Here is a 23,836-nt window from a genome sequence, read left to right as displayed (position 1 = left end):
AGGTTTAAAAAAATGTCAGTGCCATGGTTATAAGTAACGTACCTGTCAATTACATAAAAGTTGTCACCATCATCCCCTTGATCAATTACATGCTCTCCTTCTTTGACCAGCTTTTCAAACATGGCATCTAATACCTGAGACATCTGCTCCTGTTTTTTAAATGCAAAAAGTACAATATATAATCTTCATAAAATTCTTTATATAGAAGTATGTATATAGATGTAAAGTTGTGAAATCATGTATTTGTACAAAACTCCTCACAAAGCGAACTTTTAAAAGATTTATAGGTATATAAAATAGCACACAAAGGAAAGAAAAATGACAACAGAGCATCACTGTCATTTTTAATAATATTAGGTGAAAACTGTGTACCAACAAAATAATATATAGCAAAATAACTTTTGACATCCTTTTGGATAGTTAATATCTAAATGAACATAAAAATACAGGTTTTCAGTCAGAACAATTCTCATGTGCAGGTCTGAGCTGGTCATTTTCCTGCTCAAGAAGGTGTAGTGGCTCCCTAACATAACTGCCACTAAGATCAAATATATGAGCTATTTTGTGGGAGTTTTAATACTTTTCACAATCATGCTCCAACTGATCTTTCTAGACTGACTAAAAGTTATTCTCCCACAACCTCTGCATTCTAGCCAATAAGGATTACTTTCTGTAATTTTGGATAAAGAAATCATAGGGAATAGTGATTGTAGCTCTTGAAGCCTTTAACTATAGAAACACCACCTTTGAAAGAATTAGGGCACCTTTCACAGGGTTTTTAATCTGTATTTCATAAATGCCTAACGATTTTATCTTCATGGTACTGTAGATTATACCATGTCACTTGCTAACCAACAAATCCATAAATTGCTTTTGAAAAATGATTCAAGATGTTCCAACTAGGATTTTTTCTCAGATATTATTAATATAAACTTTTAAAATATTTTGTAAATGTTAATGTTTAAAATCAAGAACATTTGAAGCATTTAGAAAAAGTAAACAAAAGTTCCTTAAAAAAAAAGAGAGGCAGCTAGGTGTAGAGATGGGAGGTCCTGAGTTCAAGTTTGACCTCAGACATTTCCTAGCTGTGTGACCCTAATCCCCATTGCCCAAGATTGATTTTAAGGTGAAAGATAAGGGTCAAAAAAAAGGTGGGGGGAGAGGGAATTCTAAGTCTTGATTACTTTTAATGTGATTTTGAAAAAAATCAAGCTTCATGTAATACTTTTTACAAATGTACAACAGTTTCAATAACATTTCCTATAGGTTATAGATACTGTTGCCATATTTTAAGAGGCTTTTGAATCTTGAATACTGACAACTTAACAACCATTACTAGAGCAATCTGTGAAGAGATGGAGAGTTTTAGCTATCATATGTAAAGAAAATGAACTTTAACTGTCATCTGTAAAGAAAATGAGTTTTAATTGTATCTGTGAAAAGACACTTTAATTGTCATTCCATGTAGAATGTGTGGAGACACTTGAGATTAAATGTTCAGAAAAGTTGCTCATAGATCACAAGAGGCTGAGAAAACTGAGTTTAACCAGTATATTGAATATATAAAAAGAGAACTCTTGAGAGACTTTCAGTTGCTATCTGGAATGGTGAAAGATGGGATTATGCTTCAGAAGTGAGAAGTCAAAGAAAGCAGGAATGGTTAGAGATGATTCTGGCTGTTATCTCTCAAAGCTGAAACAGTGTAATTATTATTTCTTTGTTTTATTATTTCTTATACTGCTAATGTATCACCAGTAAATTTTATATTTATTTTTTAAAGAACACTTACCTTCCATTTTAGAATCAATACTAGATATTTGTTTCAAGGCAGAAGAGCAGGAAGGGCTAGGCAATGGGTTAAGTGACATAGCTAGGAAGTGCCTGAAACCAGATTTGAATGAAGGACCTCCTGTCTCTTTGACCACTGAACTACCTAGCTGCCCCAAATTTTATATTTAAGAATAGATAAAGAAAGGCTGGGAGGAGTGAGGAAGGAAGGGAATCAGGGAGGGAAAGAAAGGAGAGAGGGAGGAAAAAAGAGAAGGATAAAGGAAGAGAAGGAGGGAGGGAAAAAGAGAGGAAATGAGAGAAAGAGAGCATGCATGACTGCTTAGGGGAAAAGAGGTTTCCTTAAATTATTAAATGAGGAATATTTAATAAACTGGAGTGGGGGCTCATAACTTGATTAATTAGTGAAAAATTACAATTTTAGTAATAAGGAAATACCCAAATATACTACTTAATTGCTTTCTAACTCATCATGATAAAATGAACATGGTCACAGGCTGAGGAGTGATCATATTTAGGCTACCTATATAAAGTTTGATCAACTCTGAAATCTTCTTATTCATGTAGCTCTAATAAAGTTCTAAAAATTCAAGAACCTTTGTCAAGACAGAATTCCAAAGAATAGAGTTGGATATGAAATTAGGAAGCTGATTATAGAATGTGGTTTAAGGGGTACTAAAAAGCCCAGATGCACAAAAGTTTATCTTTCTTCTTCCACTTGTTGAGATGTCTGACATTTCATTATCTGGCATTATAAGATCATTGGATTTATAATTAAAAGGAACCTTAGAGATAATTCTAGTTCAATGTCCTCATTTTTAAGATGAGGCAACTGAAGTAACTTACCTAGAGGTTCTTTTACAGTTTTCCAAATTCTCATAATATATTACATTTGCATGGCTTTGTATGGTTACAAAACATTTTTACATATACAATCTCATTTAATTTTCATGGGAAATAGGACAATCATAATAGGATGAGTATTTCTTTTACAGATGAAAAAAAGTTAGGTTCTTGGAAATTAAGTGACTTGCCCAAAAATCTTATAGACAATGAGTTGGTAAGGACAAGAGTTGACCTCAGATATTGTGACTCCAAACCTGTGCTCTCTCCACTTTATAACTTACTTCCTACCTAAAAGCATCATAAACATATTTTAAGAAACCATACCATCTGTCTAAGAATTGATACTAAGCATTGGTTCCAAGGCAGAAAAACAGTAAGGGCTAGGCAACTGGGGTAAAGTGAGTTGCCCAAGGTCACATAGCTAGGAAATGTCTGAACATAGATCTGAAACCAGAACCTCCCATTACCAAGCTTGGCTCTGAATGCACTGAGGGACCCAGCTGTCCCCCCCCCCCCCTTCTCCTCTCCACTTAATAATGGCTTACATTCTTATTAGGATATTATTATTAGAAAATATTAGAATATTTTCTTTATTAGCAAGTCACGACTATTTAGCAACAAGACTTACACAAACAAGGAACTAAAAGGGGCAACAGCAGGGTACCAAGGGTTAAGTAGTCCAACTTAATACTTTCATCAACTGCTGACCCTGTTATAAGAGATTGCCCCTTTGTATTTAGAATCAGCTACACTGGAATTACATTACAAGCCTAAGGAAACATTATGAATAGTCACTATGAAAGCCAGAAACAATATCAATTTTTCTAACTCCCAAAGTCTAACACTTTATAATAAAAGATCACCAGTTCCATAAATACACTGGTCATGTAGTGATCACTTTCTACCCCATGCTCCAGTTAAAATACATCTTTTTAAAGGCAGTAACCAACAAGATATGATAGTACTCGACTAAAACCTCACATTTTCTATCAATCAAAGCTCTCTTGTTAATGAGAATGCCAAGTAGCAGGGAAATAATCCAATTCAGGAGGGGAAAAATAGAAAAGGGGTATAGAAAATAAAAATAAAATAAAAGATAAATGTTATTAATAGCAACAAGAGAAGAAAAAGAAACAATGGGCAAATGTTAATGGGCAAATCAGAATGGGCAAAAAGCTAACAAAACTCTCTTTTTTTGCAGATGATATGATGGCATATGTGGAAATACTTTTAGCAAAGTTGCAGGATATAAAATAAACCCACGGAAATTACCACCCATTCTATATATCAAGAACATAGACTTGCAGGAGATAGCCCATTTAAAATAACCAGAGACAGAACAAAATACTGGGAGTATTCCTGCCAAAACAAACCCAGGATTTATACAAACTCTTTACACAAAAAGTCAGATCTAAATAACTGGAGAAATATTAATTGTACAAAGGTGGGCAGAGCCAATATAATTAAAATGACAATCCTTCTTAAATTAATCAACCTATTCAATGCCATCCCAATTAAATTGCCAAATAATTATTTTATTGAGCTAGAAAACATAATAAGAATTCATTTGAAAATAAAAGGCCAAGAATATCAAAGGAATTAATGAAAAAAATGTCAAGGAAGGAAGTCTAGCAGCACTGTCTTTTAAACTGTATTATAAAACAGTAATTATCAAAACTATCTTGTATTGGCTAAGAAATAGAAAGGTAGGTTAGTGGAAAAGAACAGACTGCAACTAACAACAGTAAAAGCCTAGAGTGACCTTGTATTTGACAAAAGTAAAGATCTAAGCTTTTCAGAGAAGAGTTCATTATTTGGTAAAAATCACTGGGTGGGGTAACTGGAAAATGGCAGAAATTAGGTATAGACCAATCTTTTACACAATTTGCTAAGCTTAGAGCAAAATGAATGTATGACCTAAACATAAAGGGGAGATACCATTAGCAAATTAGAAAAGGGAACATATTACCAATCAAATTTATGGTCTAGAAAGGAATTTATGAATAAATAAGGGATATGAAACACTATAAGATGTAAAATGGATAATTTTGATTACATGAAATTAAAAAGGTTTTATACAAATAAAACAAATATAGCCAATATTATAAGAAAGTACAAAAATAGGGAAATTTTTTATAGATAATTTCTTGGTCAGAGGTTTCCTATCTAGAATATGTAGAGAACTTTGTCAAATTTGTAAGAATAAGAGTCATTCCCTTATTGATAAATGGTCAAAAGATATGAACGGACAGTTTTTGAATAAAGAAATCAAAGTTATAGGAAAAAATGCTCTAAATCATTACTGATTAGAAAAATACAAATTGAAACAATGCTGAAATATCTCACAATGATCAAATTGGCTAAAATAATAAAAGAACAAATGACAAATGTTGGAGAGGATGTAGAAAAATGGGCACACTAATACAGTATTTGTGGAACTGTGAACTGATCCAACTATTTTGTAGCACAATCTAGAAATATTTCCAGAGAATTATAAAACTTAGTATGCCCTTAAACCAGTAATACCACTGTTGGGTCTGTATCTCAAGGTAATCAGGGAGAAAGGAACTGAAGCAATATGTTCTAAAATACTTATAGCAGCTCTTTTTGTGGTAGAAAAGAACTGGAAATTGAGGGGATGTCCATCAACTGGAGGATTGTTGAACAAGTTGTGGCACAGAATTGTGATTGAATATTGCTACACATTTAATGATGAGCAAGTTAACTTATGAAACATGGAAAGACCTACTTGAAATTATTAAAAACAAAACAAGTAGAACCAAGAAAACATTATATATACACTTATAATAGAATTAATGTTTCAAAATTAACTTGTGAGTGTCCAGCTCCAGTGAAAGAAATGATAAATAGAAACACCAAAAAATATAGTTTATATAAATAATTGTTTTTGGTCACGTAATGCCTCTTCTAGCATAGGGAAAGATGGAAGGAGGGAGATATCTGGGAACTGTGATGTAACCAACAAATAAATAAGGAAATATATTACTCATTTATATAAGTCTAATCTGGATATTTGTTTTCCTAACCAAGATAATTGGTTTATGTTAAACATTCGCCACTTTCAATTGATTCTTTATCTGACCTTGTCACCTATTTGTAAAAATGGTTTGCTGTGGCAAAGGGTACTGTCTGTTTGGCCCATATTCATTGTTTTAACCAAATGAGTTAAACAGCTCTTAAATTACATCATCATCATCTTAGTCTTCTCTTGCCTCATAAAGTTTTCAACATAAAAGGTGAGCGACTAGTTCCTATCTTGTGTTTTTTTTTTAAATATTTAATATTATGTGGATCATTGCATAGGTAGATAAAAAAGACCTGCTTTTTTGTAATTAAACAAAACTATTCAGATATAAACTCCTATCATTTAGGCTCATTAAAAACATCCTTGGTAAGCTTTAGTGGCAAGTAGGATAACAGAGTAATAGGTTTTTCACCCTGTTTCCACACATGATTTTACTCAAGACTGGCTTCTCATGGGTGTTAATTATTTTAAGCATTTTCTTTCATCATCATCTCTGATTTCAAGATACCAGTAAATTTCTTAATGTGCTTAACCATAGCCTTCTCTTTGATAGCTTTAGGTTTAATGTGTCTTGCTTGAAGAAAACCAAGGTATTTGTAGGCATTATCTTCATCCACTGGCTCAATTCAATCTTCAGATTCAAGCCTGAAGCTTTAAATCATTATCTTTTCTTGGTAAGTGTAAGATTTTTATAACTTTCAGGTCCAAATGACATTTTGTTATCTTTGGAGAAAACGTATAAGATGAAGGAACTACTGCTTTTATTTGAAAAATTTTTTTGATGGGGCTATTTAATGTTTTTCAGTGGAATCATACAATTTGATGTTGTATAGATACATCAAGTAATTAATAAGTTGGTTCAGTTTGATTCCCACTTTAATATGGAAGCCATACTTAGTTCAGTTTAGGAAAGGGAGACTGATAATTGAAAGAAAGTGGTATAATTAACAGAATGTTGGACTTGCAGTCAAGAATATATATGACTTCAAATTCTTCCTCATGATCCTGAGTAAGTTATTTAACCTCTCTGGGTCTTAGCTTTTTCATTTATAAAATGACTGGGAAGGATTGAATGACCTCTATCCTCCCTTTAGATCTAAATCTTTGATTATGATCATGAATTTAAGGCCAGGTAGTAGCATAAGGGCTTAAACCATCCCCCTGAAAGATACTGTATTTTGTAACAAATTTTCTTGTCATTATTCATCCTAGTCTCACATGTTAGATAAAGAACAATCTTCTATGTGGACACAAAATACTCTAGCATTCTCACTATATTTGGATTTATCTTGTATAAATAGGCCATGTGTGCAGAACTGAGTCAGGTTCTGTGCTACTCAACAAAGGCAGCATTAATATCTTGGTGCTTTTGAGTGGTTTGTTCAATCTACCAACTAGATAGTGGCTTTTCTCTCTCCTGGGACTTGTTGGCACATTCTTTTTTTTTTTAAGTTATATTTTATTTGATCATTTCCAAGCATTATTCATTAAAGACATAGATAATTTTCTTTTCCTCCCCCCTACCCCTCCCACCCCCCATAGCCGACGCGCAAATCCACTGGGCATTACATGTTTTCTTGATTTGAACCCATTGCCATGTTGATAATATTTGCATTAGAGTGTTCATTTAGAGTCTCTCCTCTGTCATGTCTCCTCAACCACTGTATTCAGGCAGTTGCTTTTCCTCGGTGTTTCCACTCCCATAGTTTATCCTTTGCTTATGAATAGTGTTTTTTTTCTCCTAGATCCCTGCAAATTGTTCAGGGACATTACACCGCCACTAATGGAGAAGTCCATTACGTTTGATTATACCACAGTGTATTAGTCTCTGTGTACAATGTTCTCCTGGTTCTGCTCCTCTCGCTCTGCATCACTTCCTGGAGGTTGTTCCAGTCTCCATGGAATCCTCCACTTAATTATTCCTTTTAGCACAATAGTATTCCATCACCAACATATACCACAATTTGCTCAGCCATTCCCCAATTGATGGGCATCCCCTCGTTTTCCAGTTTTTGGCCACCACAAAGAGCGCAGCTATGAATATTTTTGTACAAGTCTTTTTGTCCATTATCTCTTTGGGGTACAAACCCAGCAGTGCTATGGCTGGATCAAAGGGCAGACAGTCTTTTATTGCCCTTTGGGCATAGTTCCAAATTGCCCTCCAGAATGGTTGGATCAGTTCACAACTCCACCAGCAATGAATTAATGTCCCTACTTTGCCACATCCCCTCCAGCATTCATTACTTTCCTTTGCTGTTATGTTAGCCAATCTGCTAGGTGTGAGGTGATACCTCAGAGTTGTTTTAATTTGCATCTCTCTGATTATAAGAGATTTAGAACACTTCTTCATGTGGCACATTCTTTTTGCCCCTCACCCAATATAATGTTTTCTAATAAGTGTTCATAGCCTTTTGTTTGTGATATAGCTGTAAATTCTTTGTATCAAATAAAATATGTATATTCAGAGGAGCCACCAGTATTCTCATCTTATATTACTAAACATGTGATTTCTTCTGGGGTGATAGATAGTTGGAATCAGGCTTACATTTGACAGAAAGCTGGTAAAATGCTTTTCTATTCCTGTATGTGCCACTCTGTAGAGTAACAGTTAAAAATTATGGATCTTATCTGGCAGCCCGACACCTTTTCAGTTTTGCAGAGAATTTCAGTACCACCCCCCACTCTCAGTTTAAGTGCCCTATTATTGTTCATTATGAGAACAATGCACAAGCTTTCTGTTTCTTGTTTGATTCAGGCACCTTTTTCATCGTGCTGGACTTTGTGCAACTACAAAAATGATCTGAAATTTCCCACATCTTCCTTCTTTGGACTTGTTCATCCTCAAATTTCTTTACTTCTCAATTTTTTATAGTAAAGATTTTGATGTTGAATTGTTTATTTTTTTATTAGTTTCTTTTTTGATACTTTGTATCCCCTTAACTTTTGCTTTCAGTTGCTGTTTAAGAGAATCTTCCCATTGCCTTCATTTATAAAGGGCAGAAATTGGACTCTCAGCTCACTCCGCTATGCATGTGTTGCCCTGCTTGGCTTCAACCCCAGCGAATAAGATAGCTCTGTCAGAATAAGCTTATCAGTTTTTTTTTTCTTTTGAAACCCTTACCTTCCATCTTAGAATTAATACCATGTATTGGTTCCAAGGCAGAAGAAGTAAGTGCTAGGCAAAAAAGGTTAAGTGACTTGCACAGGGTCACACATCCATTAAGTTATCTGAGTCCAGATTTGAACCTAGAACCTCCATCTCCAGACCTAGCTCTCTATCTAGCAAGCCACCTAGCTGCATCTGAGCTTATCACTTCTAACATCATCATGATGTTGCTAATTAAAGGCTTAACTAACACTTCCCTTAGCTTCTTCTCCCCTCTGATTGGGGGGCTAGTAGGCAGAGTACAAAAACCTTCCACATGCTTTCCTTTATAGAAGGTCAAAACTGGATCAGCACCTTCCACTTTGTGTCTATTGCTCTACCTGGTTTCAACTCCGAAGTACAAGCTGCCCCGGTGCCATGTACTCCCTGGCATCCTTCTACCCAAGTCTGCTTTCCTGCCTCCATTTCTATATTTAGATGGTGAGCTCCCCTGAAGCACGGACCATCTTTTTATTCATTGTACTCTGGTGAACTGAACAGTGTCTGGCATGTAGCAGATGCTTAATTGGATTGGATTGGATTTCCATGGTACTGTTTGTGTCCTGTCCTTAGGAACATACATTGATAACTTCAACTTTACTTCCACAGTTCTTGCCATGGCAAAAACTGCTGCATGAAATGTTTTTGCATTTTCTATTAAATACTTTGGGAGAATGTATTCATTCATGATGACTATAGAAGATACTAGTTTTTAAAAAAAAATTACTATTTGTTGGGAAAGTTAGCCTGTTAGATGAATTTGTGCCACCAATTTCAAGGTGGATTTTTCTGAATTCCAGTCTGAAATGTATCCATCTTCTTTTCAAAATCATTTGAGATATCAGTAGTGTTTTTGATATGTAGTTGATTAATGGACATTTCCGGAGTTGTCAATAAGATTGTCAATGGTTTTAGGATCTTCACTTTTTCCTTCTTCAGATTTTAGTAGTTTTAACATTTTATCTTTTGTCTAATCTAGAAATAAGTATGAATTGTTTTTTGTATAATTGCCCTGAATTGGTAAGCAAAATATTTTTTGTGTGACTTGGAACTGATAGTATCACTGACAAAAGCCCTTGATCAAAGCTAGGTGGCTCAGTGGTTTGTGATCCAACCCTAGAGAAGGGAGATCCTAGATTCAAATCTAGCTATAGATACTTCCTATCTCTATGTCCCCAGGTCCGTCACTTAACCCCAATTACTGAACTCTTACTGCTTTTCTACCTTGGAACCAATATTTACTTACTATGGTTTAAAAAAGTTCTTAGCTGATCAGATCACTTTCCAGTTTTGTTATAATACTGACAAATAGTGAAAGTATTTATATCTTTAGTCCTTTTCATGCACATTTATAGCTAGCCCACTTTTGTGGTTAGTGTGTTCTGCATATCATCTTATAGCACTTATTCCCCCAATCTCTTCCTGTGAATGATTCTTCTAATTACTATAATAGTGAATATAATTTTTGAGAGTTACAAATAACATTTCCCTCCATATAGTAATATATATATATAATTTGATCTTATTGTAGCCCTTAAAAAGAAAGTTTGAATAAAAAACATTTTTCCCCTTTTGCTTCTCTTTATTTACCGTTTCATGTTTCTCTTGATCTTTGTGTTTGGATATCAAACTTTCCACTTAGTTCTGGTCTTTTCTTTACAAATACTTGGAAATCTTCTATTTTGTTGAATGCCCATACTTTCCCCTGGAAGTATATAGTCAGTTTTGATGCATAGGTGATCCTTGGTTGAAGACCCAATTCTCTTGCCTTTCTGAATATCATATTCCAAGCCTTGCAGTTCTTTAGTGTGGAAGCTGCCAGGTCTTGTGTGATCCTTATTGGTGCTTGTTGGTATCTGAATTGTCTCTTTTTGGTTTCTTGCAGAATTTTCTCCTTAGCTTGAAAGCTCTTGAACTTCACAATTACATTCCTGGGAGTTGTCTTTTGAGGATTTAGTGTAGAGGGTGTTCTATGAACTCTTTCAATGTCTATTTTGCCCCCTTGTTCAAGAAAATCAGGGCAGTTTTCTTGGATGATTTCTTGTAGCATGATGTTAAGATTTCTGTTTATTTCTGGCTTTTCAGGCAGACCGATGATTCTCAAATTGTCTCTCCTTGCTCTGTTTTCCTGATCTCAGTGAGATATGTTATGTTTTCTTCTATTCTGTCAGTCTTTTGACTTTGCTTTATTAATTCTTGTTGTTTTGCAAGATCATTGTCTTCCAATTGCCTAATTCTGGATTTTAAAGATGGGTTTTCCTTTTCAGTTTGGTCTATTCTGCTTTTTGTGGCTTCCAGCTGCTTCTCCAATTGGGAGTTCTTGTTCTTTAAACTGTTATTTTCTCTTTGAACTATTTCCCACTTTTCTTGGCAGAAGGCTTCCATATTTTTGGTAAGCTCCAATTTAAATTCTTCAAAAGCTTGTGTACAATTTCCATTTTTTGGAAGGTTTTGGTGCATTTATTTGAATTTCCTCCTCTATTTCCTCTCTGCATGGAGTTAAGGAGCAAGGATTTTTCCTGAGGCAAGCTCTCAAATCTCTGAAGCTTCTGCTGTTTGCCACCCTTCTCAGTGCTATCTTCTCGTGATTGCCCATGGTCTGAGCTCTTCAGCCTGCTGGGGTTTCAGGTCTAGCTGCTCTCAGGGGTAGGTCTTTGGTGGTCTTAGTCAGCTCCCAAGGACCTAGAAGTGTGTGCCCCTTACTCACTCTAGAGGTGCCCCTTGCTCATTCGCTGATTCTGGCACAGGTTGGCTCTGACTCTGGCTTGGTAGGTGGGGTGAGGGAGGGTAGATCAGCTTGCGTTTTGGTGGGAGCTTTTTCACCCCCTTATACTGTGAAAATGCCCAAATCTCATGTACCTTCGATGCTGCGCCCTACTGTAGAGTTCCTTCGTTCTTATGAATTTGGGTTTTTGTGGTCTTTTGAGGTAGTCTATATCAGTGGGTACAGAGGAGAGGAAGAATCTTGCTTTTAGACTGCTGCCATGTTTACCCAGAAGTCCAGTTAGTGCATTCTGCATTGAATTTCTAATTGGTAGGATATTGGGATTTTTGATTTGTTCCAATCTATATTTCCTTCTTGTGGTACCAGAACACAAAGGAACACCAGTTCCTCCATGTGAGGCTCATCAGAATGAAATAACATTTTAAGTAAAGCTCTTTGTCAACCATAAAGTCACTTTAAATGCAAGTTTGTTATTATTATTATTATTATTATTATTATTATTATTATTATAGTTTTGAGTAGGGCAGGGTTGAGTAAGTCATTCCTGCTTATTTCTTAGTTTTGTCACACTTATCTATATATTATTTCAGAATCATCAGAGTCAAAATGGCCAGCATTTCTGGTTTCTTGCCAGGCCTTCACAGGAACTGTAGCAGTTTCAAGTCACACAGGGTTTCTGGTGCACATCACCTCAGCTTGCATTCCCTTAGTTCATCACTTCCTCTTAATACCCTGACAAAGAGTTGGGCTTAGGCTTGTTGTTATATCAGTTCATATTCCTGATTTCACTGGAATGTTTGAACTCCCAGGGTAGAAACTCATTCTGCCAATGCAGATCTGTAACTCGCCATTTTGGAGAGTTGTAAGAGGCTGAAAGAAATTAAGTGATTTGGTCATAGTCATATAGGCACCATGTATTTGAGGGAAGAGTTGAATCCTAGTCTTCCTGACTCCAAGGCTGGCCTTTATCTTCTATGTTACACTGATTCTCACTTTAAATCAGAGGGGGAAAAATTGTAGATCAATATATTCTTCCTGACTCCCCCACCCCCCTTTAAAGTTGGTGTAAAATCAGTTAATTTGGTTAATTAGTAACTCCTTGTAAATGTAAATGTAAGATTTAGAAGTGGTCCACACTATTGGCTTTAAGTTCTTTGTGGACCAACTTAGTTATAACATGGCTCTTAGTTGCATCCATAAGCTGAATATAATAATTTGGAGAGTTCATGCTTGGATAACTGAAAAAGTAATTCCAGAAAAGTAAAATGCTAAACAAATAATTTCTTTCTTAGCATTTCTCTTTATATGACATACGTCTTTATAGTCAATCAAAATCTAATTTCCCCATAATTATGAATATAGTGCAGAGAACTTAGGAAACGTCTAATATACTGGGGTTTATCATAATGACTGACAACTACTTTAGGAAATCCACAGTGTATTCTTAGTTCCCTGTTCCCACAGTATGCAAATTAAACAGAGCTAAGTAAAAGGGTTCTTTGACTCATCTGAAAACAACAATTTACTCTGCTTTTAACACAAAGAATCTATCTTATGTAGCATGGAAAAATTATTTCAGCATGCCTCAAATTTGAAATATTGCAAAAAGAAAAACTGCCTACTGCGTCCAGCAATGAAATATTCATGAGAAAAAAAATCTTCAAAGAGATTAATTTCAGAATGCTGTGCTCTAATGTATGAATGCACAGCACTCTGAGGAAATAATGTTCTGAGGCAGAGTCTGCCAAGGATTTTTAAGAGAACAATGACTTTTGAAAGTCCACTGAAATCATAAATACAAATGAACCAGCATTCTTTTTTGCTAATTAATCCTTAAGGACAAGAAGAAAAGTCAAACATGTAAATTATAAAAACCGAATAAAATGTAGTTTATAGTATGCAAGGTATTGGGGTATTCTGAAAAAAGTGGTCTTATTAAGAAGAAAATGAAAATATTAAGGACTATTGTCTTATAGCATGATTGAAACTGCATGGGTAATGTTACTTAAAGTTAGTCTAAAATATTTAGTACTCTGGGCTTTAGGATGACTTATTTTAGTTATGAAAACAGTTTTTTCCTCTAAGTTTTGAGGGAATCAGTTACGGTCTAGTTTTCCTGTTATGCCACAAAAAAGGTTAAAAAAATTAAAGGATATTCTCAAAAACCCTCACTCTCTCAAAGCATTCAGAAAAACATGACTAAAAATCCAATTTCTATGGAGGTGATGAAGATAGATTTCAAGAAGCTTCTCAATTTCAGGGTGAAAGAGACCTTAAGTATCTTTTTTGTATTGCTCCAAATGTTCAAATACTTTTCTCTTTTAAAGCATTTAAAATAATTACAATGGCAGGGAAGATTCAATTAATTTAACAGCTGGAACAGAACAAGCTGCATATTAGAAAAGTCAAATTGACATTCAACTCTGCCTGATGTTGCTGATGGTGACACTACAGCACTTAAACGGTTCAGTTTCTGATTGTACCATAGATTAGTTACTAAAAAAAAAAGACTTTAATCAACAATTTCAATCTAGAGAGAATCAAAAGAAATATAAAAGTGAAATAGTAAATAAGAGAATACTTTTATGTTTGTAACCAATAAAGCATTTTTCTCTTGATGAACTTTTTGGCTTTAATTCCTGGAGAAAGTTCCACTCATTTACTGAGTATACTGTACTACTCCACAAGTCCTAAGAGAGACTATTCATGTAATAGTTGCCTTATTACTCTATTTGCCTCTATAGCTGGCTATATCCTCTCTTCTGAATGGCTCTGGTGTTATTTGGGGGAAAGGAGGAGAAGCTAGCTCAAAATCGGAAGGATGGACTGGCCTTAGTTGTAAAATCAGTCTAGTCCCTGAGGATTCTTTTATGCCAAGGATGACCAGGTCCACTCCAAATAGAATTAATCCAGTCTTCTACTTCCCTAGATCTAAGATGGCCTTAGGGTTTTAGTTATACACTATTCATATGGGTTTTTATAGAACCATAAGTAAGTCTTTCATTTTGGACATAGATTTAAAAAAAAAGCAAATTCTTCCTTTAGGTAATCATTTAATTACAAATCAAGAGTATAAACATCTAAGAATATACATGTATGCTAAAATAAAAGAATAATTCAAGGTATTTTCTAATTAAACTTTATTCTTAATTCGTATTTCGGAAAGGTTAGAATGGCAATTATCCAATAATATGTTAGGACTTAGTTCCTTATAATCCATTTATTCATTCATTCAACAGATATTTGAGGCAAAGATAGTCTCTGCACTGAAGAAGTTTACAGTTGTGGTGTGATGGGAAAAATACTGAAAAAAGGCATGAAGTCAGAGGCCATAGGGTTAAGTGCTGACTCTGCCATTAAGTTATTTGGGGTTCTTGGGCAAATAATAGCTTTGGGCCTCAGTTTCATCATTTGTAAAATGACCTTTAAGGTTCCTTCAACACTAAATCTATGATCATGTAATCTAATAGGTATTATGCAAAACTGGCCTTTTCTTTTAGTTAGATCTTCTTGTTCTCCTGAGCCTCTTACTCTCCTCCATCTCTTTGATGCTAAAAAGAATGAAGTCCTCTTTCCATTCCTGCTACCTCTTTTCTTATCCCATCTACATTAATCCTACTATTTCAATGGCTCATTTCATATCTTCCTTTTGCTTTCACTGGGTCCTTTGGAACTCACCTTATATGATTATAAACGTCAATTCATTTTATTTATTTTTCAAAACCTTACCCTCTGGGGGGCAGCTGGGTAGCTAAGTGGATTGAGAGCCAGGCTAGAGATGGGAGGTCCTAGGTTCAAATCTGACCTCAGACACTTCCCAGCTGTGTAATTCTGCTGGTTAAGTCACTTAACCCCCATTGCCTAGCCCTTACCAATCTTCTGCCTTGGAACCAATACACAGTATTGATTTCAAGATGGAAGGTAAGGGTTTATAAAAAACAAACAAACAAAAAAACCCTTACCCTCTGTCTTGGAATCACTACAAACGATCAGTTTCAAGGTGGAAGAATTTCAGATTCCATTTCTTCCTTTATTCCTTTATTAAGCAAATAGTCCAATAGAGGTTATACTAGTGCTGCCATGCCAAACATATTTCCTTACCCCTCATGCTATGAAAGAAGATACATATCACACATAACAGAAAAAACTCATGAAGAAAATAAAATGAAAAGTGGTATCCCATGATCTGCATTTAAGTTCCAAAAGTTCATTCCATGGCTTTGGATAGCATTTTTTTTTTATCATGAGTTCTTTGGGGTTATCTTGGAACTGGAAATTTAACATTAGCCCGAGCCTCTTTTTTTTGTTACCACAAGACAACTTTTTGATTTTAAAGGGAAAAAAAGTTTAAACTTAAGACTGAAGCCACAACATGCTTCCTTCCCCTTCCCCTTTCTGAATAAGAATAGATACAAGGTTTTTTTTTTTTAATTTATCCATAAGCAATCCTTTTACAAAAGTTGGGTAGAAAAAAGTAGACATGTGCAGTGTGCAACCCTTCTAAAGTACTTCTGACTTACAGTGATTCTGGGCATCTGGAAGAACCACTTGTTGTCCACAGTGAAGTCAGAGTTTGCTAATCAGAGAGGCTTGGGAAAGGGAGTCAAGAAGAGCCTAAATTAGAGTACCAGAAGGAAGAAGGGGCTTTTTTCTGGGAATCCAGATGGAGGGGGTGTACAGTCTCTGGTTCTCAAAAAGGAATGGCTGGCCACACATGGCTGGTGCCTTCCCTTCCTCTGTTCCATTTTTTATTGCTTAATAAATAATTATAAGTTAAGATACAGGCTCCAGAGCATTTTAATAATAATAGAACCTTGCATATTAAGGTTAATAATTAGTTGACCATCATATAATATTTCTTTTACTGTATACGTTGTTATCCTGGTTCTGTTCACTTCACTTCGATTCAGTTCATTTAAGTCTTTCCAGGTTTTTCTGAATACATTCTATTCACCATTCCTTATGGCATAATAGTACTCCATTGAAACTCTATACTATAACTTGTCCAACCATTCCCCAATTAATAGCCATCCTCAAGTGTGTTATGCTAATGATCCCTCCTACACTCAAATCTCCCAGTTGCTTTTTTTAATCTATTCAACTTTTTTTTTTCAACTTCACCTTAGATATTCATGGCATAAACAATACTTTTGACTTTGTCAACACCTATAAATGGTTCACTTTCATGATCCAGAACTTGGGACTTTATGTAATTATAATCACCTATTATTCTAGTTTTCCTTATGCCTTATTCTCCCAAATCTGTTCTTTGTCCTCATCTTGAGCCAAAAGCTTTTAGTACTTTGCTGGGTCATCACCCCACCCTGACTGCTCTCTCTTTTCTTCCCAATCTCAACCCCTTACTGAACCAGTTCAACTCTATTTACATTATTCTCAACTCTCAAATTACTTGTACCCTTGTCTTATAACCACTTATACTCTGGATTAATCCTACTATTTGCTTTCTCTGCTCCTACTTAGGTGATGCTGAAAGGAACTGAATGAAATCATGAAACTCACTAAGTCCACTACAAATTTAAGTTATCTAATCTTAACTAGGCTCTTCTGCAATCTTTTTGCTTCTTCTTAATTGATTTTCTATGCCACTCTCCACAATGATTGCTTCAAATCTCTTTTCCTCTCAAGGCTCTCACAGTACCTCCTCCACCCTTTCATTTTAGGTCCTTGTCTCATACTTTATTGAAAAAAAAAAGGAGGCTAACTCCTTAGAACGTCTCTTTTTTTTAATCCCCATATGACATATGTTCCATATGACAGCCCTTCTCTTCATCTCAAAACCCCTTTGTATCTCCTCCAACTATTTCCTCTTTTCCTGAAATGTCTGATGAGGAGGCAGCCCTTCCCTTCACCAAATTCATCTTCAAGTCTATGTATCTTTCATCTTATACTCTCACATCTTCTTTATCAGATTGGCTCCTCTCTTTAATATTCAATATCTCCTCATCTAATTTTTTATTTCCTGCTGTCTACAAACACATCCAAGTCTCATTTCCATCTTAAAACAACTGTCACTGCTTTCCACTATTCCTGGTGGCTATTGTACTTTATCTTGCTTTCCTCTCATGGCTAAAATCCTTGAGAAGGCTATCTACAATTGTTTTCTCTTCTTTTAGTCTCATTCTCTTCCCTCTCTGAAATTCTAGTTTCCTATCTCAGCATTCAGCTGAAACTGTTCTCTCTAAAGTTACCAAAGGTCTTTTAATTGACTGCCTAATGGTTTTTCCTCAATCCTCAATATTCATGATCTCTCTGCAGCATTTCATACTATTGATAATCCTCTCCTGATAGATACTGTCTTCTCTCTGAGTTTTCTTGACACTGTTTTCTTTTGATTCTCTTTTGAACCTATCTTAGTTGCTCATTCATCATCCATGTCTCTTCTATTAACTGTGGTTTGTAAAGGTTAAAATTATCATTGAGACTGAATGTAATAATTATTTTGGTCACCAAGGATTTTATTTATAAAATCCTAATGAAACACCCAAGTCAGCTGGAAATTTTATGGTGATTTAATTGATAGTGTAGGATATTAAGGAGAAGGAAGAAGGAAAGGAGTAGGTTCCTCTCCACCCCTTCCCATCTGGCTAGTACCAAGCTGGGAGATTAGGAGATAAGGTTTTGGAGTATGAAGGAGGAAGGCATCAGCTTGAATTCCAAAAAGGAAAGGGCTAAGCCAAGATGCCCGAACCTTAAATCAGCTCCAGGGCAAACTCACCACCAAACCCAGACAAAATAACTGCCACCACTCCAAGATTGTCGGAACTCCTACCAAGCTGCCAGCCAGAGTCTCCTCTCCAGGGAAAGAGGAAGTGACGTGCCTGATATAGATGGTTTTACATCACTTTCCTGCATCTCATTTGTACCAATGATAGCTTAGCTTGACTTAGGACAGCCCAGGGGTCTGTCCACTTTTTCTACACATGTCTGTTGAAGGCCATTTCCTCAGATAATTACATCTTGAGTTTGGTGCAGACCTTCCTAATCTTGTTAAACTAAGGAGGGTGGAGAAATTGTTATTGATTAGGAAATAGCTAAATCAGATCTTCTAAAGTACGGTCTGATTAGGGTGGAATAGTTTTAAAATTCACAGGTTATAAATTTAGATTCTGTCCTGGACCCACTTTACATTATCTCACTTGGTGATGCCACCATCAGCTTATGTGTATTCCATTATCATCTCTATTCCAATGATCCTTAGATCTCAATAGCCAGACATTTTCTGTCTCTTTAATTCCAGTCTGAGCATTAAGAACTAACAGATATTTCTAAATAAATATTTGAGACATCTCAAACTCGACATTGTTCAAAACAGAACTCACTACCTAACCCTTCTCTTCCCTAAACCCACTTTTCTACCAAGCTTTATTATTATTGTCAAGGTTGTAGTCCCAGTTACCCATGTTCACAAACCCCAGTATCGTCCCTGATTCCTCACCACACCCTCATATCACATGCTGCCAAATCTGGTTATTTCTATATTCGCAGCATCTTGAATATATGCGCCCTTCCCTCCATCCATTCAGCTATACTATACCACCCTAGTTCAGGCTCTCATCATCTCATGCTGAAATAATAATAGCTACCATTTACAAAATGTTTACTACATGCCTGGCTCTGTGCTAAACACTTTACAAATATTACATCATTTTATCCTCACAACAACCCTGGGAGATAGATATTACTTATGATCTCCATTTTGCCATTGAAGACACCGAAGCAAATAGAGATGAAATTATTTGCTCAAGTTCACATGGCTAATAAGTATCTGGGGTTGGATTTGAATTCCGTTCTTTTGGACTTTAGGCCCAGTACCTCACTGACTGTAACACATAGCTGCTGGAACTATTGCAGTAACTTTCAATTGGTATCTTTACCTCAGTCCTCTCTCCATTCCAATCCAGCCTCTACATATTTGCCAAAGTGATTTTCCTGAATTATAGGTTAATCTATCAATAGGCCATTTTTAGTTGCTGATTTTGTATAATGTACACATTGGGCTAGGCATTGAGGATTGAAATATCAATCCTGAAACAACTCCTACTCTCAAGAGGGCTTACGTTGTAACAAGGGAGTAAGTAAGAATATGTACTTACTATACATAAACTATATATATACATATACAACAGAATAAATGGAAAGGAAAACACAAAATGGTTAGGGAGAGAAGGGATTAGCAATTGAGGGGTTCAGGAAACATTTCAAGTAGAATTTGGTGCTCTAACTACATTTTCTTTTCTTTTTATTTCTTTTCTTTAAAGAAAAACCCTTATCTTCTGATTTAGAATTGATATTAGTTCCAAGGCAGAAGCAAGGTAAAGGCAAGGCAAGGAAAAAAAAAAGGTTAAGTGACTTACCCAAGGTCACACAGCTTGAGTTACATATTCAAGGAAGATAGGGATTCTATAAAGCAAAAGTGAGGAGGCAGCATGAAGTATGAATAAGATGTAAGAGTATGGCATCTAGGTGACACAGTGGGTAGAGTGCTGGGCATGAAGTTAGGAAGACCTGAGATCAAATATTGTCTCAGACACCTAGCTGTGTAATCCTGGGAAGTCACTTAATTCCAGCCTGTCTTACTTTCCTCCTCTGTAAAATGGGCTGGAGAAGGAAATGGCAAACCACTCCAGTACCTTTGCCTAGGAAATCCTAATGACAATAACAGAATGTGTGAGAAATAGAGAGAAGGTGGATCCTGGAGAATAGGAGGGGAATAACAGATAAGGAGGGTGGGAAGACAGGCTGGGATGAAGTTGAGAAGAGCTCTTCTCATTAAACACTAGTGGCTCCCTACTACACCTACAATCAAATGAACTCCTTTGCTTGACATTTTAAAACTCATGACCTAGTTAGTCCCTTCCTTTCTTTCCAGCCTATTTGTCCTCCTCCTCCTCCATATCCTATCACCCAATTCTGTGACCCTGTACAGTCAGTTTCCTTTAACACCTTATCTCTGGAATCCCCGATTGCCTCAAAAACTCACCATAAGATCCACTGTCTACCCAAATCCTTTTCTAATGTCCCCTGGCTGCTAGTGTTCTTCCCTTCAAAGGTCCCCTGGATTTTCTCTTTCATCAGAATAGTAGCTTCCTGAGGTCAGAGCTGATTCCCCTTTTATCTTTGTCTCTACAGCGCTTGGCACACGGCTACAGGGGCTAGTAACCTGTGAATACACAACTTCTACCTGTTTTGAACTAAAATTCAGCTCAAGAGTTACCTCCATCATTAAGCAGTGTCTATAGCTCGAGAGAGAGTGGTATGGGCCCTTAAAGGTTGTCTAGCACTACTACCGTCCCAGAAACACTGGTATCTTATTCAACCTGTCAACCTGCACTAGCCCCATAGAAGCCTTTTCCAACCTCTCTTAATTCTAGTGCCACGCTTCTGCAAATCATTTCTCATTTACTCTGTTTTGAATGGCTTTGTATATATTGTATATATATGTTGTCTTCCCCTTATTTTGTAAGGACCTTTTGCCATTTTTGTATCCCTGAGCACTGAGCACAGTGCCCGGCACATAGAAGGAGCTTAACACATTTTTATTGATTGATTGAGATCCAATCTGTTTTCAAGTCTTGCCATTTCTACCTTCACAATAACTGCCATATAGTTTCCCTTCTCTTTAGTGAAAGAACTGCCATCTTGGCTTCATCATCTCACTCCGAGACTGCTGCAATCGCCTTCTGGTTGATCATGTCCTCAAGTCTTTCCCGACTCCAACCTGTCCTCCAATCAGTTGCCACAATCATTTCCCTAATGTGCAAGTCTGACCATGTCACTCAGGAATCTCCAGGCTCAAATATAAACCCTCTGCCTGATGTTTGAAGCCCTACTTATCCTTCCAGCCTTATACTTGAATTGCCCTTTACAATCCAGTAACACTGACCTTCCTGTTATTACTTAAACTTACACTCCAGTTTCTGACTTGGTGCCTGTCAGTGCTCAAGAATGCTCACTCTCCTGACCTCCTTGGGCTCTCTGAAGAATCAGCTCAAATTCAAAGAGGAGGCTTTCCTCAGTTCTCCTCTCCCTGCTCCCCCTAAACTAATGTCTTCCCTCATTTATATGATATCTATCTTACATGTACCTATTGTCTCCTCCATTAGAATGTGAACTCCTTGAGAGCAGAATCCAGGCTTTGGTGCTTCTGCCTTTCTTCCTAACCTGTGTTTAGCACAATCCCAGGCGTATAATAAGCAGCTGACAAGGCTTGTTGACCAATTACAAGCCTGAGGCAAACATGAGAGGCTGAAAAATGTTTTTGGTTCTTCTTTGATGTTTATTACCATGGCATGTGATCAGCTGATATCAAGAGAAAGAAACAAAACAGGCAAATAATAGCAATACTAAAGAGATCATTAATTCAACATAACTCAATAGTGTGGCAGAGTACTTTGTTTTCTACTCCTCTAATGCACTAATTGTAATCAATATTTTAGTACGGTTATGTATATTTGTGTCATAGCTACTCCTTAGGCAGTAGCATCCTCAGGAACAAGGATTATCTCTAGTCTATGTTTTGTGTACTTCTCAGCAACTGAGACATTGAATACACAGTGGATGCTTGGGAAATAGTTTAGGAATAAATTGAGTTGCTAAGAACAAAGGGGATATTAAAAGTAAGACTAAAGGGAGCATTAAAACAAAGACAAACAAAAACTTGATTCAACGTGGAGTGGGGTCTCATCTGTTCATAAAACCAGACTCCACAATTGTTCGCAACTTACTTAGCATCATAATCTTTCCCTTTCACATTAAAGGACATAAAGATTTGAACCAAATATTTGGGTAAGGAATTATGAGGACTTAATCATTTTCTGCATTAAAAACAAGGCATTTATGTCAACAAGCAGTTCGTTCCTTCCCTAAAGTTTTGTTTGTCACAATTTAAGCAAAATTTATGACTCAGTAAATTGAAATAATCTAATAAAATTCTAGGAAGTCTGAGGAGACATTCTTAGAGACTCACACAGCTCTTACATTTAATAATTTTTTAGTACCTAATGTATAGGGCCAAAGACTTTTCAGAAAACTTTCCCTAAGTAAGCAACTGATTCTCATATTTAAAGTCAATTACACCATTATCTTTTCAGATGGACATCTTTTACAAAGCAGCAATCTGTAATTACAATATAATCATTGTTACCAGCATTAAAAAAGCATGTTATTAAGATTTCTCTTACCGGATCTAAGTTCTTAAAAAGAAGGATGTCTTTGCAAGCCTCTTGTAACCTATTTCTTTGATCATCTGTCTTCGGGTGTATAATCTAAAAAATAACAATTATATAAAACATATAAAAGGAGCCATTTTCCTATTGGCCTCTGAAAATAGAATTGTTTTGTAAATGCTGAAAATCTAAAAGACTGTAAAATTGTATAGTTGATTCAACTCTTCACCCTTTAGAAGCCACTGTCAGGCTCAAATTCCACATCAGAAAATCAACAATCTTGTTCAAGAATAGGGAATTATAAGCATTTTAAGGGATTTAATCAGAGATAAAAAACCTAAAATATTAAATAAAGGATTCCTTCAGATGACTAATAAGTAAAAAAAAAAGACACATTAAGTCAGATCTATATTGCTAAATGGAAGAACAGTCCAATTCACCTCTGCAAGCCTTCATTCTCAGAGTTGTTGACCATTTTTTTGTAAATTAATTACACTTTAAATCTGCTTCATTTAGAGATCTTGGTTAAGTAGAAAAACACTCAAAAGGAGATCTATTTTTGGCAGTCATATTGTACTTCTACAGAATGCACTTGCTTTTCCCCAAATGAATTCATACTCTCAAGATTTTTTGGTTTCTTTTTTAGGCATGCATACTTATTTATCTATATGAGACAATATAGTATTTAACATAATAATATAATACATGTGATTTGTTAAAATATGTAAAAAATTATAATAAATAAGCCCATCCAAGAGAAACAAATTCTCATATTATAAATGTCAAAAAAACCCTGTCTCATTTTCACCCCTTTTCCTTCTATCCCTCCTTCCTCTCCAAGAAGGCACATAATATATATAGGTATATATTATACACAATCCCTTCAATTAGAAACAAAAATAATTCTTGGTTTTTGGAGGTGAACAAATTCTCTGCAGGAAAGTTCAATTATAGATGGGTGAACCCTTAAGGTTGGACACACTTCTAATCCACATAAACAGAGATCACTTCTTGGATTGGAGATTTCCAGGCCAGAAGCATTCCTACAATGAAATCAAAGACTTGGATACATCTTATTCTCCACTTAGCCAACAGAACCC

General features: G+C 35.8%; 1 protein-coding gene across 1 annotated transcript in view; it reads right to left on the bottom strand.

Moving 5' to 3' along the window:
* Window positions 1–23,836, bottom strand: part of PRKAR2B (protein kinase cAMP-dependent type II regulatory subunit beta) — a 165,617-nt gene that overhangs the window by 23,027 nt on the left and 118,754 nt on the right. Inside the window, exons 4-5 of the mRNA XM_001362896.4 lie at window positions 22,752–22,835; window positions 43–149 (exon numbers count right to left, since the gene is read on the bottom strand). Of these exons, the coding sequence (XP_001362933.1) occupies window positions 43–149; window positions 22,752–22,835 (191 nt within the window). The remainder of the gene's footprint in view (window positions 1–42; window positions 150–22,751; window positions 22,836–23,836) is intronic.

Source organism: Monodelphis domestica, chromosome 5, assembly GCF_027887165.1.
Source record: "Monodelphis domestica isolate mMonDom1 chromosome 5, mMonDom1.pri, whole genome shotgun sequence".
Lineage (NCBI taxonomy): Eukaryota > Metazoa > Chordata > Mammalia > Didelphimorphia > Didelphidae > Monodelphis > Monodelphis domestica.
The sequence above is the reverse complement of the archived record's forward strand: the minus strand, read 5'-3'. Positions and strand labels throughout refer to the sequence as shown.